Source organism: Glandiceps talaboti, chromosome 13 (genome assembly GCF_964340395.1).
Source record: "Glandiceps talaboti chromosome 13, keGlaTala1.1, whole genome shotgun sequence".
Taxonomy (NCBI): Eukaryota; Metazoa; Hemichordata; class Enteropneusta; family Spengelidae; genus Glandiceps; species Glandiceps talaboti.
Genome location: NC_135561.1, coordinates 21,393,180 through 21,418,599, shown reverse-complemented (window position 1 = coordinate 21,418,599; position 25,420 = coordinate 21,393,180). Strand labels below are relative to the sequence as shown.

Here is a 25,420-nt window from a genome sequence, read left to right as displayed (position 1 = left end):
ATTGAAACTGTATAGTCCGGCAATCTGATTTGGTAGTAAGATGACTCTATTTCTATTTACCTCAACCGACATTTTAAAAGCTTATTTTCCCATGTTTGAAAAGTCATGATGTAAATTTATTTTCAGGTACCCCCACAACCCATAACATGTTTCAGGTACCCCCCCCCCCCCACACACACACACTATCCATATATTTTCAAGCCCCCCCCCCCAAAAAAAAAATCTCCCGCCGCCCCCCCCCCCCCTAACAAGTTTTTGTGGAAAGCAGCCGTATGTGTTTATTTTTTCATAAATATAATAACCTATATGCTCTAACCCCTGAAAAATGTAACGCGTGAAAATCCCGACACGACGTGGGGAGGCGCAAGTCGACTTGCCTGGACATGAACGACAGGACGATCTCTAAATCGCGTAAATAATAGACCAAAGTTCGTAACTAGAACAGAAAGACAATGGGAAAAAAATTAAATTGATGGGTATAATTAATCTTATTTAAACAAAATTATTTAAATACAATTTGTTACAAAATTAAAACTAATACGGAAAGTCAAAACGCATGTCTGTTTACGACGAATGTATAGTCTAAAAACGTATTTTAGGCATTCGGTACAGCACGGTATAGGTAGGACACAAGTGTTTACAGACAGAGGATAGCTATGGCATCGCAGAACCACACACCAGTGCCCGTGAGATCATCGCCAAGTGCACTGTCGTCTCACGAAGATCAAAATGGAGTGGTTCAACCCCTTCTCACTGATTTGTACCAAATCACTATGGCTTATGCACATTGGAAGAGCGAGAAGAGGACAGACAGTGCCGTTTTTGACCTGTCCTTCCGTAAGAACCCTTTCGGAGGAGAGTTTACGATATTCGCTGGTCTACACGAATGTTTGAAATTCATCAACAACTATAAATTTACAGACTCAGGTAGATATAAGCTGTCGGTTTACTGTACATATTTTAACTCAACATACTGGAAAGTATGCATGGTGAATGATCGTGATCGTGATCGTTGCCTTGTTCACATAGCCGCCATTCATAATCGATCAGTACTACTGCTGTTGAGTCAACCGTGAAATGCGCACTTCGAATACAAACAATTCAATACCTTCGACTTTGACCATGGTCGTCAGAATGTTGGTAAATCACATCACATTATCTCACAAGCTGTCCCTTAGTTTCCAAAGAAATTCATATGACTTTCATATATGGGTTTACTTGGTTTCACTTTCGTTTTAGCTGTTGTTGTCTTGAAGCTAGTTTACATGAAGCATGGAGGTACATGTAGAAACACAGTCCTTCCTACATGTACCCCCATGGTGTAAGCATGTGGGTTATACTTCCATGGTGTAAGTGAACAAGTCGCGTGTTTTCCACCACAGTTTATGTGTTTAAATATTGACATCCAAATATCAACCACTATTACCCCAACATGGTTTAAATTTAGTAATGATCTTGAGCCCAAACTCTGAAAGGGTGGATGTTGGTTCATCAAGGTGATTAAGCCAAGTTGCTATTTGAAAAGAAATTGTTATTGTTAACTTGCACATAGTACTCCCTCAGTCCAGTTTACCACCTAGTCAATCATATACATGTAGTCAGTTACAATGTTGCAGTATTTTTATTTAAAGTTACCCTATTTTACAGGCTGATTAACAATCAAAATCATTATATAATTAAGTGGGTACAAGTTTAGTTTATTTTTGTCGTGTAATTGTTACACACACTGATACTTGCAGTATTCTACTTACTGAAGTACGATATATTTATCATTTACACTTTACAGTAGACTTAGCTCAAACCTGATTTAGATATGTTACAAACAGTTTGATCCCATAATTTATTATGCATTAAAAATGTTGAAAATTCACAGCTATGCTATCAAATGTTCTATAGGCAATGCCAGAAGACAATGGTAATGTCGACTCATAGACAACATGCATTGAAATTAAACTTGTACTCGTAGTATATTAGTTTAATCAAGGTTTTATGAGAGTTAATACTTTCACTTTTTAATAACTCCTATAAACTCAGTTTGTGCCACTTAAATGAGTTTATATTTTATATTTTTATATTTTTGTTTCTGTTCAATTTCTGAACCTTATGTGTATAACTTGACTCAAAATAAAGGCATTGTACAAGTGATTTGGAGCAAGTGGTTTTAGAAAGTAGTTGTCCCAATCGATTTGTAAATTACTCATGTTTATAGATTTTAAGACCTCTTCTTGCTTATTGAAATAGTCAGAATAATTCTGTTCTTACAGAAATTTTCCAAGTGATATTTTAGCATGAATAGAAGCATATGAACAATAAGTCAACTTAGATTGTCTGAGTTTACAGTTTATGCTAAATTCCCAAACCCAAAGTGAAACACAAACTGGAAGTAATGTGATGTTAAGTTACTGTAACTTGCATGATGACAAAGTCTGTTGAAACGGGACAATAACATGTAAATTAAATTTACAAAACAAATCTGTTTTTGTGGCCAAGTACTTTATAATGTAGACAGGTACTTTTCATTTTCTATTTGTCCAGAGTGCAAGAGAATTTCATTATTTCAGGTCCTATTATGACTTTTTTTTCTGTTATTGTTTTTTTCTCTCCAGATATTGACTACATTAAGAGAATTTTGCCACCAAGCACAGAGGATGGTTTCTTTAAATATTTACATACATTGGATTCATCACAAGTCACTGTGTATGCTATCCCAGAAGGTTCACTTGTATTTCCTAAGATACCATTACTACGAGTGGAGGGTCCATTACCATTAGTGCAATTATTAGAAACAACACTACTGACATTGATCAACTATGCTAGGTAAATATCACTTTAATTATCATGTAATTAATAATGTATTAATGTCAAATAACAATGTAATAATTGTAATTCACACACTTATAATGTCAATAATAATGTTGTACTGTAATAAATATTACATCTCTTATAATGTAAATAATATGTTCAGAGTGCTAAATGTCCCACGATAATGTCAATAATAATGTTGTAATGTAATAAATATTACACCTCTTATAATGTAAATAATATGTTCAGAGTGCTAAATGTCCCACGAATAGACCTGTAATGGCACAGTTAGTTGTCCTTTATATTGTCTCAATGACCTTGGGAAGTAAACAATACATTGCAGCCTCTGTTAGGTGGATAGGATTAAATCCTTCTCACTACAGCTTGTCTCCTACCAGGTCCCCATTCATACAGTGGTGTAGATTGGCACACTAACATAGACGGTAGTTCACATCTTGGCAAAGGATTGCAGCCATTCAGAAACAAATGACATTACCTTGTGAAAGGTGCAAGAGATGCGAAACATGTATGAAGCACCGTACGTACGTCCTATAGCCATCCATAACAAAAATGGAAACTTTGACATACCACAGTATGTACAAATTTGTGTCAGCACTCATTTAATTGTAAACTTATATGTAATTGAAAATTGAACCTGATAGATTTTTTTTTCAATTCTTACTCTTTGTAGTTTGGTGGCTACAAATGCTGCTCGTTTTCGTATGGCTGCAGGACCAAATAAAAATCTTCTTGAATTTGGTCTGAGGAGAGCACAGGGTCCTGATGGAGGCCTTTCAGCCTCCAAATACTGTTACATTGGAGGTAGGGAGATTACAAACTCTTCATACATTGTGTGTGTAGTAGAATTACTACAACGTTAATCAAGTCTACATGTATCTAGACAAATTAGGATAGACACAAGCCCAAACTACAGTATGTGGTAGATTACACAGGTAATTGAGGTGTCTTGGTGATGATGTGAATATAATCACCCTGTAATCAAGATAGTGTAAACACTGAATGAAGTTGAATGTGTGGCCACTTGATAAAAACTTGTGAGCAAAGATGCCCTCTTTCTTACTAGCTTATATTGATCAGCATGTTGCAATAATCATGCTTTTAGTTTGTGTCTACCTTAATTTGTCGATAGCTTGATTTCCATAGTAGTAGAAGTGAGTGTAATATCTTTAACACGTTATTTGGTCACAAATGATTATCTTAATGTTACAGTGCATACTACAGGACTATAAACTAGAAAGCTAGGTGTCGGAATTATAACTGATAGTGTGTATTTAAAAAAATTTTAGTGCTCAATATTTACGGTACTGTAGTCCAGGACATATAAACTACTAAACATCATATCTAGAATACCAACATTTAGATGATGGTAGTTTATTACAATATTGGACCAATGGAAATCAATAGAAAACTCTAGAACTTAGCTAAATCTGACTAGCAAATGTAGAAATTAAATTCAAACCCAATGTTTGTACACATTTATTATAAACTGGCACATGGCAATTAATTGCATTGTGTAAATCCATCTTGGTAGGATCGTGTCGAATATTGCATAACTAAATTGTTCAGTAAAAGTTGTTTTGTGTGCAGCCTTGCAGGTTCAAAACAGTTCAGTTTAATATATCGTCGTGTATCCAGTGTGTGATTGGCATTTATTTTACAGCACTTTTTGTTAAAAAATATATGTATATTGTTACCAGTAGTTCAGTATTAATTCAACAAACAAACATCATTTTTTTTTTCTCAGATCCTTCATTCTTGAAATGAGAAATTTCATTAGCTCTTTTAGGCACAACATGTATCACTTTATGGACATATTAGAATTAGTTAATATTACAAGGCATAGAGAAACTTAAGTATATCAGTTTCAGATATCAAGACATTTGTTCTTCTCATCACTCATATCATGTCTCTTTGTCAACATTTCTGTCATATTTCCAGTGCTTTAGAAGATGATATCCAATGTCTGTTACAACCACCGACAGACAAACATTTACAAGTGGGACTTGTTACAAACAGGGAAAGTAACTAAATGAATTGGATTATCTACACTTGACACAACATGTTGGAACAGCAGAGACTTGTATTATATTTCATGGTTTGATAAGAACAGTTTTATGGCCCCTTTTGATAGCTCACATTCACCAACAAATTTCAAATCTGGTTTCATGTACATTACAAAAGGGCTGTAAACTGTTCATATCAAACCATGAAATATAGTGGAGACTCTGCAGTTCAACATGCTGAGTCATGTGCTATTAATCCAGTCCATTTTATTTACTTTCCCAACAAGTCCCTCCTTGTAAATACTTGCCTGTTGTCGGTTGTATAGTTCAATGTATCTTCATTAGTATTTGCAGTTTTTGCACATCTGTTTGGACATAATGATGTCTGTCTTTGATGTCTGTCAGAGAAAGATGGTTTTAAAGTGTCATATGCTGACCTTAAGTAGAAGGTTACTGACCTCACTATGACCCTGTTGTGACCTTCCGTTTAAGGTCAAATATCCTATTATCATGTTTATTTAAATTATATTTTGACTAACAAAGCAAACGTTAGCCTTGTTATTGTAGCAGTCAACAATACCAATGTATTCATCACTTTATAGGCTGTATAGTGTACGTAAAAGTTTTATTTTCTCCAGAGTGTGCTTCTAGTTCTGTCATGGTCAATATGCTTGATACTGTCTGTGACTACACTTTAGTTTGTCCCCATTGCTTAGGTCCCTTGGAATTACATTAAATCACTGTTAATTGGCATGACCTGGTTTGAACTGGGTTCATATATAATGACTTACAGTATTCAATATCACACTGACCCGTAACACTTATATAACCTATATCACTATGTTGTTAACTTTAGATGTGTTCTATTCATAAGTTTAACCCTCTTCCTGCCACAGGTCCCATCCACTAGGTGGGTCAAGATGGTAATATACCCCCCCCCCCATCCCCTACTTCCTCCTAGACACTAGGAAAATACAAATGTAGTCATTTCTATCAGTTAGACCAACTATATTCATATTTGCATGCTCGCATTTCCAATGAGTTTTTCTATTGACTAGGCATTCAGTGTCCCACACATGACAAAGTGTGATGACCTCAAGACATATACCAGGTTTCACTGGCTTGGGATCTAGCACCTCACCATCAGACTTCAATATCTATTTGCAACTGAATCTGAGGACTTGAAGTTGAAGGCTGAGATAATTAGAAAAAAATAGTGATCAAAGATAGTCCATGGGTTCAACGTGTCATTTCCAGATATACAATGTATGTCAAAAATAACCACCTTAACCTGATTACACACCGTTTTCCCCAATGCTGGCCACCAACTAGACCGGTTAACTGGATTTGATGGTGAATCCCTACCATACATGATTTTGGATATGTTGATCACTGACTTGACCTGAAGAGGGTTAAAAATACAAATGTTTGTGTTAAATACAGCATTGTAAACTTGGAGTATTGACAATTATATTATGGAGTCGATCAACATTTGAAATAATATATTCTCTAATAACAATTAATTAATAATAACTTCTTGGAAAAAAAGTAAAAATGATAACATGAAGTGTCAGCTTTGTTTTTATTTTGAAATATTTGATGCAATTTATTTATGTACTGATTTGATCTCCTTCAGGATTTGATGGGACAAGTAATGTACTTGCAGGCAAGTTGTTTGATATACCGGTAAAAGGAACCCATGCACATGCCTTTGTTACCTCATTTCAATCTCTGAACGACCTCACTAACAAGGTAGGTCAAATAAACCAAGTTTTATACTTTTATGTAGACCATAGACCCCCCACAGAGTCTATGTGTAGACAGATGTCTTTGCTAGGAATAGTCATTGGTGGAGGGTCTATGGAATATAGCCCGGAGACTTGACTGTCTGGCTTGACAATGCTGTTTGTGTGTCTTGCCAGATTGCAGACTTTCAAGTTAAGTTGGAAACAAAGAACATCACATCATCCGATTTACAAGTACCAGAGTTCAAAGTATTAACAATGATTAGCAAGATTGGATGGGGGGGGGGGGGGACTGTACATTGTATATATAATATGTACATATTACTAGCTGTATGTAGACTGTATTGGAAGTCGACAGAGAAAATTACATATTTGCTATGTAATATATGTACTACATGTAAAATACAATGTAGTTTATATTTACACTTGAAGTGTATGGAGTTGGTTTTTTTAGGAAAATGACAAACAAGCTTAATTATTGCAGCTGAATTCCAATCATAATAATTAATGATGACAAACAAGAAAGATTGTAGATTTTATTAGTACATTATTGTATGACGACAATTTTTAGTGGTTGCTACCTTTTATATGCAATCCTCTTTATTGTGTAAAGAGCACTGAGACGTAATGTAGTGCAGTTTTAAGAAATTAATTATTAAATATTGATAATAAAAAAGAGTTCAGAATGGGTTGTACAATGTATATACCAGAGAGTCCATGTTGGCTGCTTTCTCCAAATTGGATTTTAGACTCAAGCAAAATGACAAAATACATGTATGGTATTTTTGAAATGTTAGTTGTTGATAAAATACTTTATTTGGTTTCATGTAATGGAATATTGCAGTTACTTTGAAGTCTAGACAAAGAGTCATTCAGATACCACAGTACTAGAGAATCCAAATACATGTCTCTTATTTCCACTGTACATGTACCCGGTACAACCATTGTTGCAGAATTCAAGGATACACACTGTTGGAGTTAAAGACAATTTACTTCCAAATATCAGGAAATTTCTTGATTATCTCATCAATGATTGCTATATCTGTTCTTAATTCTGTGAGAATTTCATCATATATATATATATATTTATTGTATACATAGACCCTCATATTCCCAGGGTGTGACGTTAAAGTATAGTAATATGAAAGCCATACATTTCATATTACTATACTTTGACGTCACACTATAGTAATATGGTCGGAACTACTTTGAATTATTTGTAAACATCGTCAACCTGTACAGTTACGATGTTGTTGTTTGAAAATATGGTTTCCTTGCTATTCATGGATTGCCGAACATCGACTACCATCATCATCAGTGTAAACAGAGAACAAATCCACCTCTTTTGGAAACATCTATCACCCTTTCGTATGTAGCCACTAACCTACGTAGACATGCTAACATCAACATTGTAAAAACTTCCAGTTGTGATAGTTGCACAATGCAGCGAAATTGCTGTCCGTTAAATTCAAATATTGATAGAATTTTTGAACGACTTTTGACAATGTGTCTTTGAAAATTTCACAATGTTTTCGACATTATAACTTGCCAGTGTTGATGTTTTTAGCATGACTCTGAGCTGAGTTCTATGCATAACCGGTGTAGGCACCCGTTTGTTAGCCAGTCTCTCGATATGTCTCATTTTTTTCGATAAAAGTGTCTATATTTTGTCAAAGAATTAATCACTACTCTTGACAAACGTCCCGTCGTTGGCAAAATGTTCCCTACCTGAAAGTCTGTGGTGTAATTTTACTGATCTCAACATATATGTTAGTAGTAGTAGTAGTAGTAGTAGTAGTAGTAGTAGTAGCAGCAACGGCAGCTGTTGCAATGGCGTCTACATTCAGAAAACTGAATGAACAGCTGAGCGCTGTAGCCCCATCACTTCGTAAAATTGATGTGCGTTCAGCATAAGTTTCGGAATATTTTAGTTTACAATTGTCATCATAATAGAAAAAATAGTGGGTCTATGTATATAATAAATCAATAATCTCCCGGTATTTCTCATTCGTGCTACGCCATCTCGGACTCATGATTCCCCATGTCTGTATCCCTCCTCGCCAATACGGTCGACATGAGGGGAATCATTCCTCCTTGATGACGTAGCACTCATTCGGAATACCGGGAGATTATATATAAATGAAAGATGTAGCAAATGACTATTGATTTTAAAAAAAAATTAAAAAAAAAAATTTGGTTTCTAGAGTCCTTCAGAGGACAGAATACATGTAAGGGGAGCATAAAACTTTGGTGTGTCAGTAAATTGCTGCATTAGTCACACAAATTTGGCATTAAAGGGCACATTGGAAACAAAAAATCGCCCCACCCTCATTCACCCTTTCTCCTCCCCCAATGATATCGGTTGATGGTATATAGATTCTAGTGATGTACTAGTATCAATTCATCCATCAATACAACGGTCATACAATGTAGGTCAATACAACGGTCATACAATGTAGGTCAATACCATATAACAGGACTTGGTAAATGTATCTATGTGTTGAACTAGGTCATTGATAGCCTGCATACCAACAATATACAATGTAGGTCAATACCATATAACAAGACTTGGTAAATGTATCTATGTGTTAAACTAGGTCATTGATAGCCTGCATACCAACAATATACAATGTAGGTCAATACCATATAACAAGACTTGGTAAATGTATCTATGTGTTAAACTAGGTCATTGATAGCCTGCATACCAACAATATACAATGTAGGTCAATACCATATAACAAGACTTGGTAAATGTATCTATGTGTTAAACTAAGTCATTGATAGCCTGCATACCAACAATATACAATGTAGGTCAATATCGTATAACAAGACTTGGTAAATGTATCTATGTGTTGAACTAGGTCATTGATAGCCTGCATACCAACAATAGCAAAGATGCTACAAAGCCTTGCATGATATGTCTACATAACAGTGTTTTCAAAGTTCAGACATAGATGGTGTAAGCTCTTAATACAATGTACACAGTAATGAGATTACAATGTAGATATATCATACATAGTTATCAAAGCAGTAAATCTACAGCTTTACAAAGACCAGCGTTTCAGTTCCAGGTTCTTACATTAATTGCTGTGTTATCAATTCAGCCATAAGGATAGCCTTTTTAGCTGTGGACCAGATGTTTCTAAAGCTCTGCCAGACTTGTAAATTGTAACTTGACTGGGCTTTCTAATACACATACACATACATATACATGTCCAGAATGTAACTGACAGTACAGATATGGTTCATCTCCAATAGCTCTGATGCAGTATGATATAATTGTCACAATTTAAAATATAAATGAAACTGATTCAGCTCCAATGCACAGTTACTTTTGATTTGTATCAGTTCTGATACGGTTGAATTTTACAACTTTGATTGACATAAAATATACTTGTTATACTTTGGATGAAAAGCAATGTACTATTAAGCTTTGATGCTGTTTAACAACACTCTACATTCTTGTATACACACTGGTTTCTAATGCTGTAAACCTCACCTCAGATACATTGACTATTAGGTAACTGTTACATCTTTAATAGTGTAACTGTCATATCTTTGATAGTGTAACTGTCATATCTTTGATACTAATGTTGCATACATGTATCTTTGACACTATAACACTTTCTGTTTCTGTTTCTGTTTACTTAATAATTTTTATACTAAATAAGTATCACACCAAGTTTGTGAATATGTAACTATCACATGTATACATGTACCTAACATTGTTATTCTCAGCTCTGTACAATATTTTGCAACTCACATCTTAAAAACTGTACTGTAACTATCACATCCTTTACACTTAGTAAAAGTAGCTACTAGAGATAGTTTTGCTACACACTGTAATGCCATAGTTTCAATGTTGTAAATTGCCATGCTCACATGTCAATGTTACAACTTTATCTTGACAATAGATAGTCACAGCTTTCACACAAATGTAAGTCACAATTTGACACCAACATTAACATAAACATTACACAGTGTACATGTAATTATTGTCAATACTCTTGTGTGTACTTGTATTCAACAGTTAATTGTACAGTTTTACACTGTAATGTACTTGTATTCAACAGTTAATTGTACAGTTTTACACTGTAATGTACTTGTATTCAACAGTTAATTGTACAGTTTTACACTGTAATGTCAACACATGTACAGCTATGATACAAATGTAATCCAGGTTCAAGCTTTGGCATACAAATGTATGATGTAAAACACTAGAAATCAATATGTCTTAATTTGCAGTGTGGCTGTACATGTAAAAATGAAAACTTGGCTATTAATAATACATTATTTGATTGATTTTTGACAGTTTCATTTCAGAAGCAAGTTCATCTCTATTTTTATTGTGTATACATTGTACATCTTCCTTGATCCCTTACAATATACAGTACCAAGTGTACCACTTGGACTGATAGCCAATGATATGATACCAAGCAACAGAATTATGTCAGTTGTTGCATGTCTAAAAATATACAGTTTGTCATATAAATCTAACATACATGTTGTGTACTCTACAGTCTGCACAGTGTAAATGTAATATGTATTAATGCACCCACTAATGAATGACGACATGTGTTTCTGATCAAAATGATGAAAAAATGGTTTCCTTGCATTTGAGTCACTACATATATGTATAGTAAGGGATCAGTATAATATACATACCAAATGGTAGTGAGCCACAATGAATTGTTATGTGTAATGCAGTGACACAATTAAAGTCACATCCACCACCACCACATTGGCCTAGAGGATACACTGTTGTGTATTTATCAACTGACTAACATTAGAGACCTTTCTGTTTTCATATATTTTCAATGTTATTGGTATTTTGAATGGTAGTATGAGAAGCAGTGACCTGAAGAAATAAGTTAAGGGGTATTATGGGTGTAAAGTAAGCAAAGGCGACCATTGAGTGTGTTCAAAAGACAAATAAGTTAGGGGGTATTATGGGTATGAAGGACTGGGTATGAAGTAAGCAAAGGCTATCATTGTGTTCAAAAGACTAATAAGTTAAGGGGTATTATGGGTATGAAGCAAGCAAAGGCTACCATTGAGTGTGTTCAAAAGACAAATAAGTTAGGGGGTATTATGGGTATGAAGTAAGCAAAAGCTACTATTGTCTTCAAAAGACAAAAAAACTACATGTACATGTAGTTGCCAGGACACCATAGCTCCTTGAAAGATACTACACATAAAAGACAACAATGTATTTTCAATGGTAAATTATTCTCTGGACATATATATTCAAATATTGATATATGACACAATGGACAAGTATAGAGTTAAAATAATCTATGCTAAAAATTCCGCTTCTCAATAAAATTTCATGACATATTGGCAGCCATTTTTATTTCTCACAAGTCATGTTCAGTTTATACACCGTCACACCACAGGTGCCCTGACAAAATGGTAGATGTTCAGCCATATTGATTAGCGAAGGTGACAAAATGTTTGCTGGGGCGTGTTTTGTCTCTTGAACATACTCATTGTTTGTATCAAAAACTTCCCCTGAAACCAAGTGACAAAATCTTATGTTGACCTTTGACCATTATCCTATCTTCCTTTTGTACCCCTGTGATTATGAATACAGGTTATGCAGAATGGAGACATTTCAACATCGCAATATGTAAGTCATTTCAGTCGTAGCAGTAGTTGGGTTGTTCTGCACTAAGATACAATGGATGTTTTCATTGGCTGATAAAAGTGGTTATCAAGAAATTCAACAAACATCAGCCAATGAGCATAGCAGTTAGTATGATAGTGCAGATCCACCTAGTATGATATAGTAAACATATGATAACCATTATAAAGGCATCATACAATTTCTGATAACTAAAATAACAGTAATACCGAGACCCGTCATCTGTAGATTTCAAACTGCAGTTTTAACATTCATACATCATAGATCTTTACATGCATTTTTAACCACCTGTCAACTTTCTGTTTTAAGTTCAATTGTTTCATTTCTGTATACCATATTTTTTCCATAAACACAATCACTTCCATACACATTTAGCGCTCATTTTTGTTTTAAATTTCATTTTATCAGAGTCCTCTTACACTTGCTTTGACATTTCCTCTCATTTACCACTATTTCTATCAGTATTTTCTCTCGTGTATTTTTCTCCTCACTATCAACCTACCAATAATTTCACCTCTTACTCCCCCATTTGACATTGCTTGTTTCTTTCTGTTCATTTACATCAGACCTGTGTTTACTTCATAAACTTTCCTAAGTACATGCAGCACACTGTCCAAGCTTTACTAACTGCCTTCTCATCCTTTGCATCAACCTTCTGTGGAACAAGAAACTTGCCTAACTTTTGCTGTGCAAGTTGCCTATTATATATACCATCTCCATCAACAACTTGCCAAATGGAATCTATCATTCACATAAGAAAAGTCTTGCTCTATCTTGGCTTCCTCAGGCAAGTTCACGTGCTACATGTATGTTGAACAATTCTTATACACATTGTAACCTAAATTCTGTGGAACAGAGAACTTGCCTAACTATCTTTTATCAACTTGCAGAATGATAACATGTCCATCAACACTTGCCTAACTCTACCAGCACTTGCCTAACTGTGCCATCTCCCTCAATACAGTGCCTAACAGAATCTATTGTTAATATGAACTTTCCCTCTCTAAAGTAACTTACTGTATGTATATGTAACAATAAACACCATAAATTTGTACCACCACCAGCACCACCACAGTAGTTTGTATTTCCCTGCCTAGTTATCTCTTTTCCTGTATTAACTCTGCTCTGTAGCTGTTTAACATCTTCTAATCAAGTCACACCCACTACATGTAAATGTAACAAGTAGTTTAACTACATTGTATATTTTATCAATGTAAGACAGGAATTTGTCAGAAATAATTGCTCACCCACAAAAGTCACTAAAACATTCTATAATTGGTGAAGGGGAATTATTGATACTGTTGATAATGGTTTAGTGTGATATTTGTATTGATGGATGGATGAATGAATGAATGAATGAATGGGTGTAGTTGTCTGTTGTGTTAGTTTATAAAGGTGAATTGTAATCTATTGTCTAAACGGTTTTCACCCATTGAATAGTTTGTTAAATTGAGGAGAACTGAGGAGTATAATGTGGTGATGGGATAATGAGAAAGAATGGCTTGTTCTCTCTCTCCTGACACACACAATTTTGTGTGTACACACACACACATACATACATACATACATACATACATACATACATACATACATACATACATACATACATACACACACACACACACACATACATACATACATACACACACACACATATACATACATACATACATACATACATACATATACATACATACACACACACACACACATACATACATACATACATACACACACACACACATACATACATACATACATACATACATACATACATACATACATACATGATACATACATACATACATACATACATACATACATACATACATACATACATACATACATACATACATACATACATACATACATTATATAGACAGACACAGACAGACAGACAGACGCAAACACATGAATGTAAACATAAATACGACCCTACACTCAGTGTACTGTAAGCTTACCAAAATTTACCAAAATTATTCTGTGGTTTGACAGTCAGTATTATTAGACGTTTGCTATCCTCGTCTGTTAGAAAGATAGAGAGATTGACCAAAAGAGCAGTTGTATGTCAATCAGTACCAATTATTATGTCATTGTTATTATTATATACATAATGCAAGTAAATAAATGTCAGTGCTTTGTGTATGGCATATCACACATGATGGAGTTTTACAAGGGGTTTCTAATCTAGTCCATTCACATTGATTATTATTTATAGCTAAATGTGTATGAACTTGAATGTTTTATGATTCTGTTTTTATCAAATGTAAATACTTGTATTTGTATGAAATTTTGTTCAAATTATGAAATTATCATATAGTGATGATTATTTATGATATGAACTTGCTAACTTGTTTCCTGAGAAATATTTCATTTTGTCAATAACTGATAGATTGCTTTTGATGAGTTTAAATCTGGATGATTTGAATTGTACAGTAGGGGAGTTTGGAATTACATTTATTGAACTAATTAGTAATTGCATTAAAGGGAATAACACTTCAGGTAATAAAGACATTTTCATTAACTTAAGGATTCCGCTGTGTCATTTCATTGTTCTACACATGATTTCAGAGAAACATCAAGTTGAAGTTGTTCCCTCAAATAGGAATCTTTGTTGTACATGTAGCCCACATTGCCTTATGGGAGTCAGCAGTAATGTTTATCTTCAAATGGAAATTTATTTGTGTTGGTATAAACCATAGTATTGAATTGAACTTTTGTTCCAAACACAACTTGAAAATTTTACCTGAAATGTTTATGCAATAGGAGAACACTGAATATTCCTGACCTTTTCACTGAATAGTAATAAGCTCTTTAATAGCAGTAATGAATATTCATTATTTATCTCTTGCCTAATTATTTCTGCTGACTCCCATGATGCAACATGACCCGATACCCAAATGAGGCACAACTTGATGTTTCTTTGATATCACATGTCATGTACATGTAGGTGATGTAAAACCATGAAAAGACTCTCTAGAACCCAAAGGCAAAGTTCATGAAATTGCCATTGTTTGCTAGAGTGGTATTCCCCTTTAATCATAGTGTGCACTAAATTTTGATATAATATATTGTACATGTAGGTACAGTCTGTATATTTACATTGTCATTAATATAGAAACTTCAAATCTTCCACTTTGAATTTTTGAAAACCAAAAAAAATGTTTCAAACAAATTACTTATCGATCTTTTTAAGTGTCCCACTACATCAGACAGAATTTGCCAAATGCTGTCATTTAATAAACATGTTAGATTCAGTGTTGCAAAATGCTAAGTGGAAGAAGAAAATTCCTATATTAAACCTTTACATGAGGTTGTCTGTGATTTTTTGTTTACTTAGAGCATGTACCTTATCAAGTCTGTAATTATGAAGTGTCTTATTCTTGGTATTCATTAAGTATTCATAGTAGAATCTAATATAGTCGCTGATTGGTCCAAGTACATATGACATCACATTCAAATTTACATATACAGTTTCAAAAACAGCTTTTTCATTACAGTGTCAAAGAATTTGTACTCATTTGTTATACTTTATTATTATAAATGAAATGTTTTCTTGCTGTACTCTTAAAACCTGTCTGATAGAGTATTGCCATGGATACCAAGGACTGCATGCTTTGATTACAGACTTGATGACAAGAAACACAAATACCTACATGTACAACTTATACATCAAGTTCAGCAATGACAGTCAGATTGATGAAATACATGTACAGTACTTTCAATTTGGTTGGATAGAAAATAATATATGCATGAATTGTACAAAAACTGTGTTAAAGGAAAACACCACAGTCACTGCGGGACATTAAGGTATTTTCATCAACTTTTGGTTATGGAAAATTATTTCATGCTTTCGCATCACATAAACTTGGCATGATTGCCAAGAAGAACTCTCTTGAAATTCTATTTCACTTCTATTTTTCTCCCACCTAGGACTTAGCAGACATACAGGTAAATGTACATGTACACTAAATATTCATGACTTCAAAATGCTTAATATATTACCTTTAATGGCCAATGGTCATGACTATTCAGTGTACATGTAATACATATGTACAATGTATGCCTGTGTGTCCCATGAGGCAACAATGGTCATTCTGAGTAGAGCATGCAGAGGTGATATAGAGTTGCAGTTTGGTGTTCCTAGGCAATCACATAAAATTGATGTGAAATCATGAAATGATTCTCCAGAACCCAAATTTTATGAAAATGGATGTATTTCCTGGAGTGGTGTTCCCTCTAATACATGCATTCAAGATTGTGAAATGTGTAGGTATAGACATAGTTAGCCAATAGATTCATGTCTTGTCTTCTATAGATATATTGTCAGTTTGGAATGACACTAGTTTGGATCTTGTGGTAGTATAGAATAATAATAGACATGCATCAATAGCCTTGTGTGAGTGGACCACAACTTGTAGTTTCTGTTAGTAAATGTGCTACTACTTATCTAAGTTAGTAGTGGATAAATGTTACTGTCATGTTTCATGATTAGTAATTGAATATTTATTCATCTTTCAATTTCTTCCAACAGTCATTTCATAACTAAATAAATGTAAACCATCAAATACCATGATATATAAACACTGTATAATGTACATGCACATTCACAGATGTATATTTTGACTTGCACACATGTATACACATATATACATACATGTACATACGCTATATACATGTACATACATACATACATATACATGTACATACATACATACATACATACATACATACATACACACGTACATGTACATATTATGTATGTACTGTACGTACCGATACTTACGTACATATGTACACACACACACACACACACACGCACGCACGCATGTGCACACACATGTAGACACATACACACAGGTGTAATAATTCATGCATATCATCTGTTTGTCCTGATAGATGCTTCAACCAGCAGATAAAAGTACAGAACCTCAAGACCTAACAGCGTTAAGTTTGGAATGGCTAGCCAAGATAGAAGGGTTATTAGGAATCTTAAAGGAAGAGGCACATGAAGGAGAACTAGCTGCATTTATTTCATATGCCACTGCCTTTCCTAAGGGATTCTTAGCTTTAGTCGACACATATGATGTCCTTAGGTATGGTTATTACCATCATTATTCAATCTTTATCAGAGACTTTCAGAATCCTACAATCCTACAATCCTACATTCCCACTATGTTAAACTGGTTTATTTAGGACACCTGACTTCACTGTGGGAAACAGTCAGAGTAGCGTTGGACCCAGTGTATGCAAGACGACTGTTACACTTTGATCAGATTGGTGATCAGTTATTCATGTATCATTTATCAGGATGTTTTATCCAAATATTTGTATACTATTTTGTCATTTCAGGAGTGGTATTCCTAATTTCTGTGCTGTGTCTCTGGCACTTTATGATTTAGGCTACAAGGCCTTAGGCATACGTCTTGACAGTGGAGATTTAGCCTACCTATCTAACAAGGCTAGACTTATATTCAAAAACATTGCTGACAAGTAAGTTAAATGTATTTATAAATATGACATTCATTATTATATGATTTCTGATTTTCATCATAATACCGTCAGCATATTTTCCAGGAAATAATCTCATTTTTTGAAAAGTGAAAATGAAACTTGATGTATGATAGTTGTTCCAGATGAAAATACTCAGGATTGTTGTTATGCCAGTCTCAATTACACATCCTCATTGCTGATGACTCACTTCATGGCCGAGTGAGAGGCTGGGGCATTGCAGTAAGGAGGAACATGGCCACTGTTGAGATCTGTGACAGTCACTGATTAAAATCATTCCGGATTTTCATCAATTCTGTGTATATATTTAACAGAAGTCATGGTATAAATTTTTTTTGAAAATTCATCTTAGTTATAAAAATTAAGAACAACAGAGGTTCTCCTAGTAAGAGTTGCTACCATGTGATTTTACTATGGAGCTCATGTTGTGGGTCAACCTCTCCATGCAGCAATATTGCTCCAGTCACTGACGTTGTTATGCCCAAGACTGTCTGCTGGGGGTGGCTGAAGTCAGAGAGTCTTGATAACAGAGACTGTTTCTAGCCAGAATCAAAATTATGATTTTAGGCTGCTATGAAATGTTCAAATATTGAAGTTCACTACCTTTGTAAATAGATATTTGTGTTTATGTAGACCTGGTTAGTGTACATAAATGTGTGCCACTAGAGGGTGCTATTTGATACTAAGGCCTAACAAAACAATTGTGTGGTTCCAATGATGTTTAATTTTAGAATAGGCGGGGTACGTAGATTTTTTATTTCATTTTATTTACATATTATTTTTCATGTGTGAGTGTCTAGTTCAGGTACTTATGGTTTCCGTTGTTTACCATACGGTCTCTGTGTTATTGGTTTCTTCCCATCAGATGTACAGCCATTACAGATTGGAAGAACAGTTTTATGTTGTCTTATAAGTAGATGTCAGTTTTCGCGTCCACTCTTTCTTGGGAGACTTCACAGTTTTCGCAATTTTATTTATTTTTTCTCAAATACATAAAAAAAAGTTTAGGGCCACTGTGAAAAATTAGGTGGGGTCGAGTAACCGGAACCAAACAATTTTTTTTTAGGCCGAATGAGTCTTGTGAATGTAGGATTTTTTGCCAAGTTTCCTCAGTCAACCTGGACCTGGCTGGGTTCACTCATCAATTCTTCATGAATTTTAAAGATAATTTGAAAACATTCATCGATAATGATAATGAATTAATGAAATCTAATAAATTCAATATATTTGGTACTCATGATTGCATACCGTGTTCAACTCCACCACTAGAGGGCACTGTGCAACATCCAAGTTCTTCCTTGTCAGAGTCAAGATAAACCATCATTTATTATCATTCAAATATTTTAATACTCAGTAAATTTGTTTGTTTTCAGATTTGATATACCCTGGTTTGCCAAGGTTACTATTGTAGCTAGTAATGATATTAATGAAGAGACATTATATTCTCTCAATCAACAAGTAAGTATAGGACACACACACAGACAGACAGACACTACCGATGTCTGGATTCAGTTCAAGACCAGGGTTTCAATTCCAGGTTCTCATATTAGTATTATCTTATCAATAGTACCATAATGATTACAAGGGAGCATTCTTTTTGTTCTGGGTCAACTTTTTCTACAACTGTTATCACACCTGCTAATCTGAATGTGGCAAATGTTTGTGATGTCAACTTGAAGTATGCTGAGTTTATCATGGATAGCTATAATCCTTGCCTTCCCATACTTGTATTACCAAGGTCTATCTGTTGATAATATGACAGAACCCCAATGATATGATATGTGAGATGTGAGTGCAAGTGTGGTGTACTTAGGGGTATTTGCATGAGTGCTTGCAGTATTCTCTGTGCCCATACTTTCACAAGCGTAGCGAGTGAAAAGTGCAGTAGAAAACACTGCATGTATGAGTGCAAACACCCCTGAGTACCCACACTGGAACTCATGTGGCATAGTGTTCTGTTATTATTATATATGTTTGTCTGAAATGGCAAATTATCATAAAAATCATACAGAGCGATCATATGATTTATTGTGTAAGAAACGATCGTGTCCTCATTTGCATATCATTTACATACAGGTATGCAATAATGTTTTCAGTATTGCACTGCAGTGAAAATACCACTGGTAGTAGTACATGTATACACATGTGTGCACACTGGTGCAAGTAATCTCAGGTATTTTATGTAAAACTTTGCCTTCCCATACTTGTATTACTAGGGTCATTCTATTGATACATATGGTATAGGAACACACCTTGTTACCTGTCAAAAACAACCAGCATTAGGCTGTGTATTCAAGGTAAGAAAAATCATGAATTGTTATTTTGTCTAAATATTCCACAAACACAATCACAAAGTCTCTAAAATACATATGTCTCACCAGAATTCACTTCATGACATTGAATTGACTTCCAGATGAAAACATAATTAAATGCATGTGTTTCTTGTTCTGTTTGTACATGTATATGATAGACATTTTGATTGGCCACATGTGATGATTGTACACTCAGTCACTGTAATACCAAACAAATTCCCTAACAACTTTGAGTTGATTTTCTTATCTAACACTTAACTTTTGTAAGCTCTGAAAAGTTTTGTAAGATGCAATGTTGCTATAGACATTACTTCAGGAATCTCCCCCCAAAAATGTTGATTTATGCCAGTATAAACTTCCGATTATATTGCTCCTATACCTGCATGGTTTGTACACAAACATACTAGTACATAATTATTATATTATATAGTGTGTAAAATCACATGCAGATCAAATTGAAATTGAAATTTACTTCCTACAGAAAGAATGAAAAAGGGAGTACATTTAGTTGGCAAAAAAATGTGTGAAACATAAGGTATGTTTTAAGATAATTATTGTATGTAGCTACATAATACCTAGGGTGTACTAATATTGAGTATTATTTACAGCTAGTAGAGGTGAATGGAGTGGCCAGGATGAAACTAAGTCAAGACATGGAGAAGATAACATTGCCTGGCAAGAAAGATGTGTACAGGTTGTATGGACATGATGGTAAGGGGGTCAACATATTACTTGTAGATATATCAGTCAAGTTTGGTTTGTAGTGGCCAAGTGATTTCAAAAGTTCCTCTTATCACACTTTAGAATATATGCCTAGCGTGGTAAATGGGTACTATCTACCTAGTAAGTAGGGTGGTAAGTGGGTACTATCTACCTAGTAAGTAGAGTGGTAAGTGGGTACTATCTACCTAGTAAGTAGGGTGTTCAGTGAGTACTATCTACCTAGTAAGTAGGGTGGTAAGTGGGTACTATCTCCCTGGTAAGAAGGGTGGTAAGTGGATACTAGCTACCTAGTAAGTAGGGTGGTAAGTGGGTACTATCTACCTAGTAAGTAGGGTGGTAAGTGGGTACTATCTACCTAGTAAGTAGGGTGGTCAGTAGGTACTATCTACCTAGTAAGTAGGGTGGTAAGTGGGTACTATCTACCTAGTAAGTAGAGTGGTAAGTGGGTACTATCTACCTAGTAAGTAGGGTGGTAAGTGGGTACTATCTACCTATTAAGTAGGGTGGTAAGTGGGTACTATCTACCCAGTAAGTAGAGTGGTAAGTGGGTACTATCTACCTAGTAAGTTGGGTGGTAAGTGGGTACTATCTACCTAGTAAGTAGGGTGGTAAGTGGGTACTATCTACCTAGTAAGTAGGGTGGTAAGTGGGTACTATCTACCTAGTAAGTAGGGTGGTAAGTGGGTACTATCTACCTAGTAAGTTGGGTGGTAAGTGGGTACTATCTACCTAGTTTGTAGGGTGGTAAGTGGGTACTATCTACCAAGTAAGTAGGGTGGTAAGTGGGTACTATCTACCTAGTAAGTAGGGTGGTCAGTGGGTACTATCTACCTAGTAAGTAGGGTGGTCAGTGGGTACTATATACCTAGTAAGTAGGGTGGTCAGTGGGTACTATCTACCTAGTAAGTAGAGTGGTAAGTGGGTATTATCTACCAAGTAAGTAGGGTGGTCAGTGGGTACTATCTACCTAGTAAGTAGGGTGGTCAGTGGGTACTATCTACCTAGTAAGTAGGGTGGTCAGTGGGTACTATATACCTAGTAAGTAGGGTGGTAAGTGGGTACTATCTACCTAGTAAGTAGGGTGGTAAGTGGGTACTATCTACCTAGTAAGTAGGGTGGTCAGTGGGTACTATCTACCTAGTAAGTAGGGTGGTCAGTGGGTACTATCTACCTAGTAAGTAGGGTGATCAGTGGGCACTATCTACCTAGTAAGTAGGGTGGTAAGTGGGTACTATCTACCTAGTAAGTAGGGTGGTCAGTGGGTACTATCTACCTAGTAAGTAGGGTGGTAAGTGGGTACTATCTACCTAGTAAGTAGGGTGATCAGTGGGTACTATCTACCTAGTAAGTAGGGTGGTAAGTGGGTACTATCTACCTAGTGAGTAGGGTGGCAAGTGGGTACTATCTACCTAGTAAGTAGGGTGGTATAAAGTAGGTACTATCTACCTAGTTTGTAGGGTGGTAAGTGGGTACTATCTACCTAGTAAGTAGGGTGGTCAGTGGGTACTATCTACCTAGTAAGTAGGGTGGTAAGTGGGTACTATCTACCTAGTAAGTAGGGTGGTATAAAGTGGGTACTATCTACCTAGTAAGTAGGGTGGTATAAAGTGGGTACTATCTACCTAGTAAGTAGGGTGGTCAGTGGGTAATATCTACCTAGTAAGTAGGGTGGTAAGTGGGTACTATCTACCTAGTAAGTAGGGTGGTAAGTGGGTACTACCTACCTAGTAAGTAGGGTGGTAAGTGGGTACTATCTACCTAGTAAGTAATAAAGAGGGTACTATCTACCTAGTAAGTAGGGAGGTAAGTGGGTACTATCTACCTAGTAAGTAGGGTGGTAAGTGGGTACTATCTACCTAGTACCTGAGTTCCCCAGCTTTACCTTTGGCTTAATTAGACCAGCATTTTAGTACTATAGGTCTTTCTTTCTTTTTTAATTGTAGACCAAAGATGACTATCTTGCAAAATTGCATTTAGTTTTTTCAGAGATAAATCAAAGTCAATATTTTCAACAAAGATCATTGACAATATAAGTTGTCATACATCTCTGAATGACAGTGTTTAAAAACATTAATTCTACCACTGTATGGGAATCAACATATTTCACAACCCCCTCCCCCCCCACCCCTTCCCAACAATGACAATGCTAGTGACAACAGCTAGATAATAGATATATCTGTCTGACTACACCTCAAAGTGAGTTAAACTAAATCTTTGTGGAACCACCCTTCTGTTGTCAGAACTGCAAAATAGATACCCAGCAGTAATTTCTATTCTTTGATATTTGATATATCTCCTTCATCATTCATTGTTTATTCCTGACAGGACATGTACTTGTTGATTTGATGCAAAGAGAAGATGAACCAGCTCCACAAGCTGGTAAAAGAGTTCTTTGTAGACATCCATTTGAGGTAAGTCACATATGTGTATCTGATATAGAAACACAATTACATTTGCATTGGGTTTACTATAGCTTTGTAAACAGCGCCCTCTTTTGACAATTGTCTGGTATAATGATCTCTTTAAAAGTGTTGAAAAGCCTATTTTGAAAGACCCATTCATTGATTGACATCAAATCAAATACTTGGCATTATTAAGTGATCCAAATCAATTTTAATTTTAAATCAATTGGAAATGTTTGATGACATTGCATAGTACATCCCCAACAAGACAGACGTAAGTGAAAATGTGGGATTTACTTCAAAGAAAAGTTAGTGCTTATTGACTGAATAGATGTTTTCATTTGTAGCTGAGTTTCATGTTTTGTATACCTCGACAGGAGTCCAAGAGAGCCTATGTGAGTCCTGCCAAAGTTTATCCACTTCTGAAACCATACTGGTACCAAGGAAAGGTATGAGAAAATGGCATAATATTAATATACAATTTTTTGAATCGAGATAAAGGAAATATCAGTGATTGCAAGCTGTAAAGTGTAATTTGACACACCAAAATCAATTTATGCTATATTCCCTCTACAAGACTAACTATTGCGCTATTTACTCTGAAAGAAAAGATTCCAATGAAATTATGATAAGAAAGCAGCACCCACAGTTTATGAAATGACTTTATTTCCTTTAAATACATTTAGAAAATACTGAATGTGATGTACAGTTCACGATTCACGAATTGTTTAGAGGGAAAGTGGGTTTTGAGTACTGTTGCAGGTTGTCGACATCACTATATATATCCAATATTTGCACATTGGCTTTGTACGTAATCTGCCCAACATGAGGAAGGCAGATAACATTGCAACTATTTGCAGTTGTAATATTTTTATTACCGCCCAAGTGAAAGTTTATATGATGGGAAATGAAATTGATTTTTGGTTTCAACATTCATTAGGTTAGATGAACATCTTGTAAAAATCGTCATTTAGTTGAGTGACTACTTTTATGTGTGTGTGTGTGTGTGTGTGTGTGTGTGTGTGTGTGTGTGTGTGTGTGTGTGTGTGTGTATGGGCAATACAAGTTGCAACCTTTACCTACATGTACCTGGTAAGTAATATAACATGGATGTTTCTATCTGAAGAAATGACATCCAAGTAATCCATGTGATGGTTGTTAATTTGATGTAAAGACTATACATTTGTTATAATATTGTACATTGATTTATTTAACACCAGATTTGCCAACCTATTCCTAGCCTGCAAGATATCAGAGTTACAGCGGAACAGTCCTTGGCAAGTCTAAGGTCTGATCATAAACGACCACTGAATCCAACACCATACAAGGTAAACATTGTGTGTGTGTGTGTGTGTGTGTGGAGAGGGGGGAGGGGGGGGGTATATGTATGGTAGCACATGCATGTATTTATGGAGGTATGTATTTATGTGTATAAGTATGTCTAATGATGTAAATTGTGTGTGTATGTATGTATGTATGTATGTATGTATGTATGTATGTAGTATGTATGTATGTATGTATGTAGTATGTATGTATGTATGTATGTATGCATGCATGTGTGTGTGTGTGTGTGTGTATGTATGTATGTATGTATGTATGTATGTATCATTATGTGTGTATCATTATCTATGTATGTTTATTAGATATTCATATGTATGTGTTTATATATACATAGTCATATATTCATTGTGTGCATGAGTGTAAATAGTGTATATTTCAGTATATCTGAATCATTTCCAAGCAAGCTATAATATTACATGTTTGACTTCTTTCTAGGTCTCTGTCTCATCAAAGCTGTACAAATTTATACATGATTTATGGTTAGAGAATGCTCCCATTGGAGAGTTGTCATAAAAACATTCAAGAGAAATCAATGGATGGATTTTACAAGAAACCTTGAAAGCATGTCCAGAACAGACTGAAAAAAACGGTATATGTTGAATCAATATAGCAGAAATGACTAAAAAAGACTGACAGAGTAAACGAAAATGTAGCCCAGATGTCGCAGCAAGTGTACAATGATTTTTAATATGTTTATAGTCAATATAACAACGGAGGACAAAATCAACATCTTATCAGTGATGCTAGGAAATATATTGTTAAATCTGTATGCTGTTCATATGTATTGTAATGCAATGTAGGTATGCAATGTAAACCACACCAAATGTAACCTAATATGAACAAATCACTTGTAATGGATATCAGTTATTTTAGAAAAATGGAAAATGTACAGTGTACAAACTCATACACACAAGAA

General features: G+C 35.0%; 1 protein-coding gene across 1 annotated transcript; it reads left to right on the top strand.

The window, feature by feature from the left end:
* Nucleotides 1-654: 654 nt before the first annotated feature.
* Nucleotides 655-25,420, top strand: LOC144444662 (nicotinate phosphoribosyltransferase-like). Its single transcript, XM_078134164.1, has 14 exons — nucleotides 655-927; nucleotides 2,607-2,817; nucleotides 3,494-3,624; nucleotides 6,463-6,578; nucleotides 12,165-12,200; nucleotides 17,115-17,311; nucleotides 17,568-17,708; nucleotides 19,100-19,184; nucleotides 19,943-20,023; nucleotides 20,647-20,749; nucleotides 23,087-23,172; nucleotides 23,541-23,612; nucleotides 24,384-24,491; nucleotides 24,940-25,420. Exons 1-14 carry the CDS (start codon nucleotides 657-659, stop codon nucleotides 25,015-25,017), a joined length of 1,716 nt encoding a protein of 571 aa, XP_077990290.1. The 5' UTR covers nucleotides 655-656; the 3' UTR covers nucleotides 25,018-25,420.

Bases quoted from the DNA above. Each gene is read 5' to 3' on its own strand.
- LOC144444662 (XM_078134164.1), top strand. From the start codon at position 657: ATGGCATCGCAGAACCACACACCAGTGCCCGTGAGATCATCGCCAAGT. The intron at 6,579-12,164 runs GTAGGTCAAATA...TTATGAATACAG, and splicing joins TGAACGACCTCACTAACAAG to GTTATGCAGAATGGAGACAT. The intron at 20,750-23,086 runs GTAAGGGGGTCA...TATTCCTGACAG, and splicing joins CAGGTTGTATGGACATGATG to GACATGTACTTGTTGATTTG.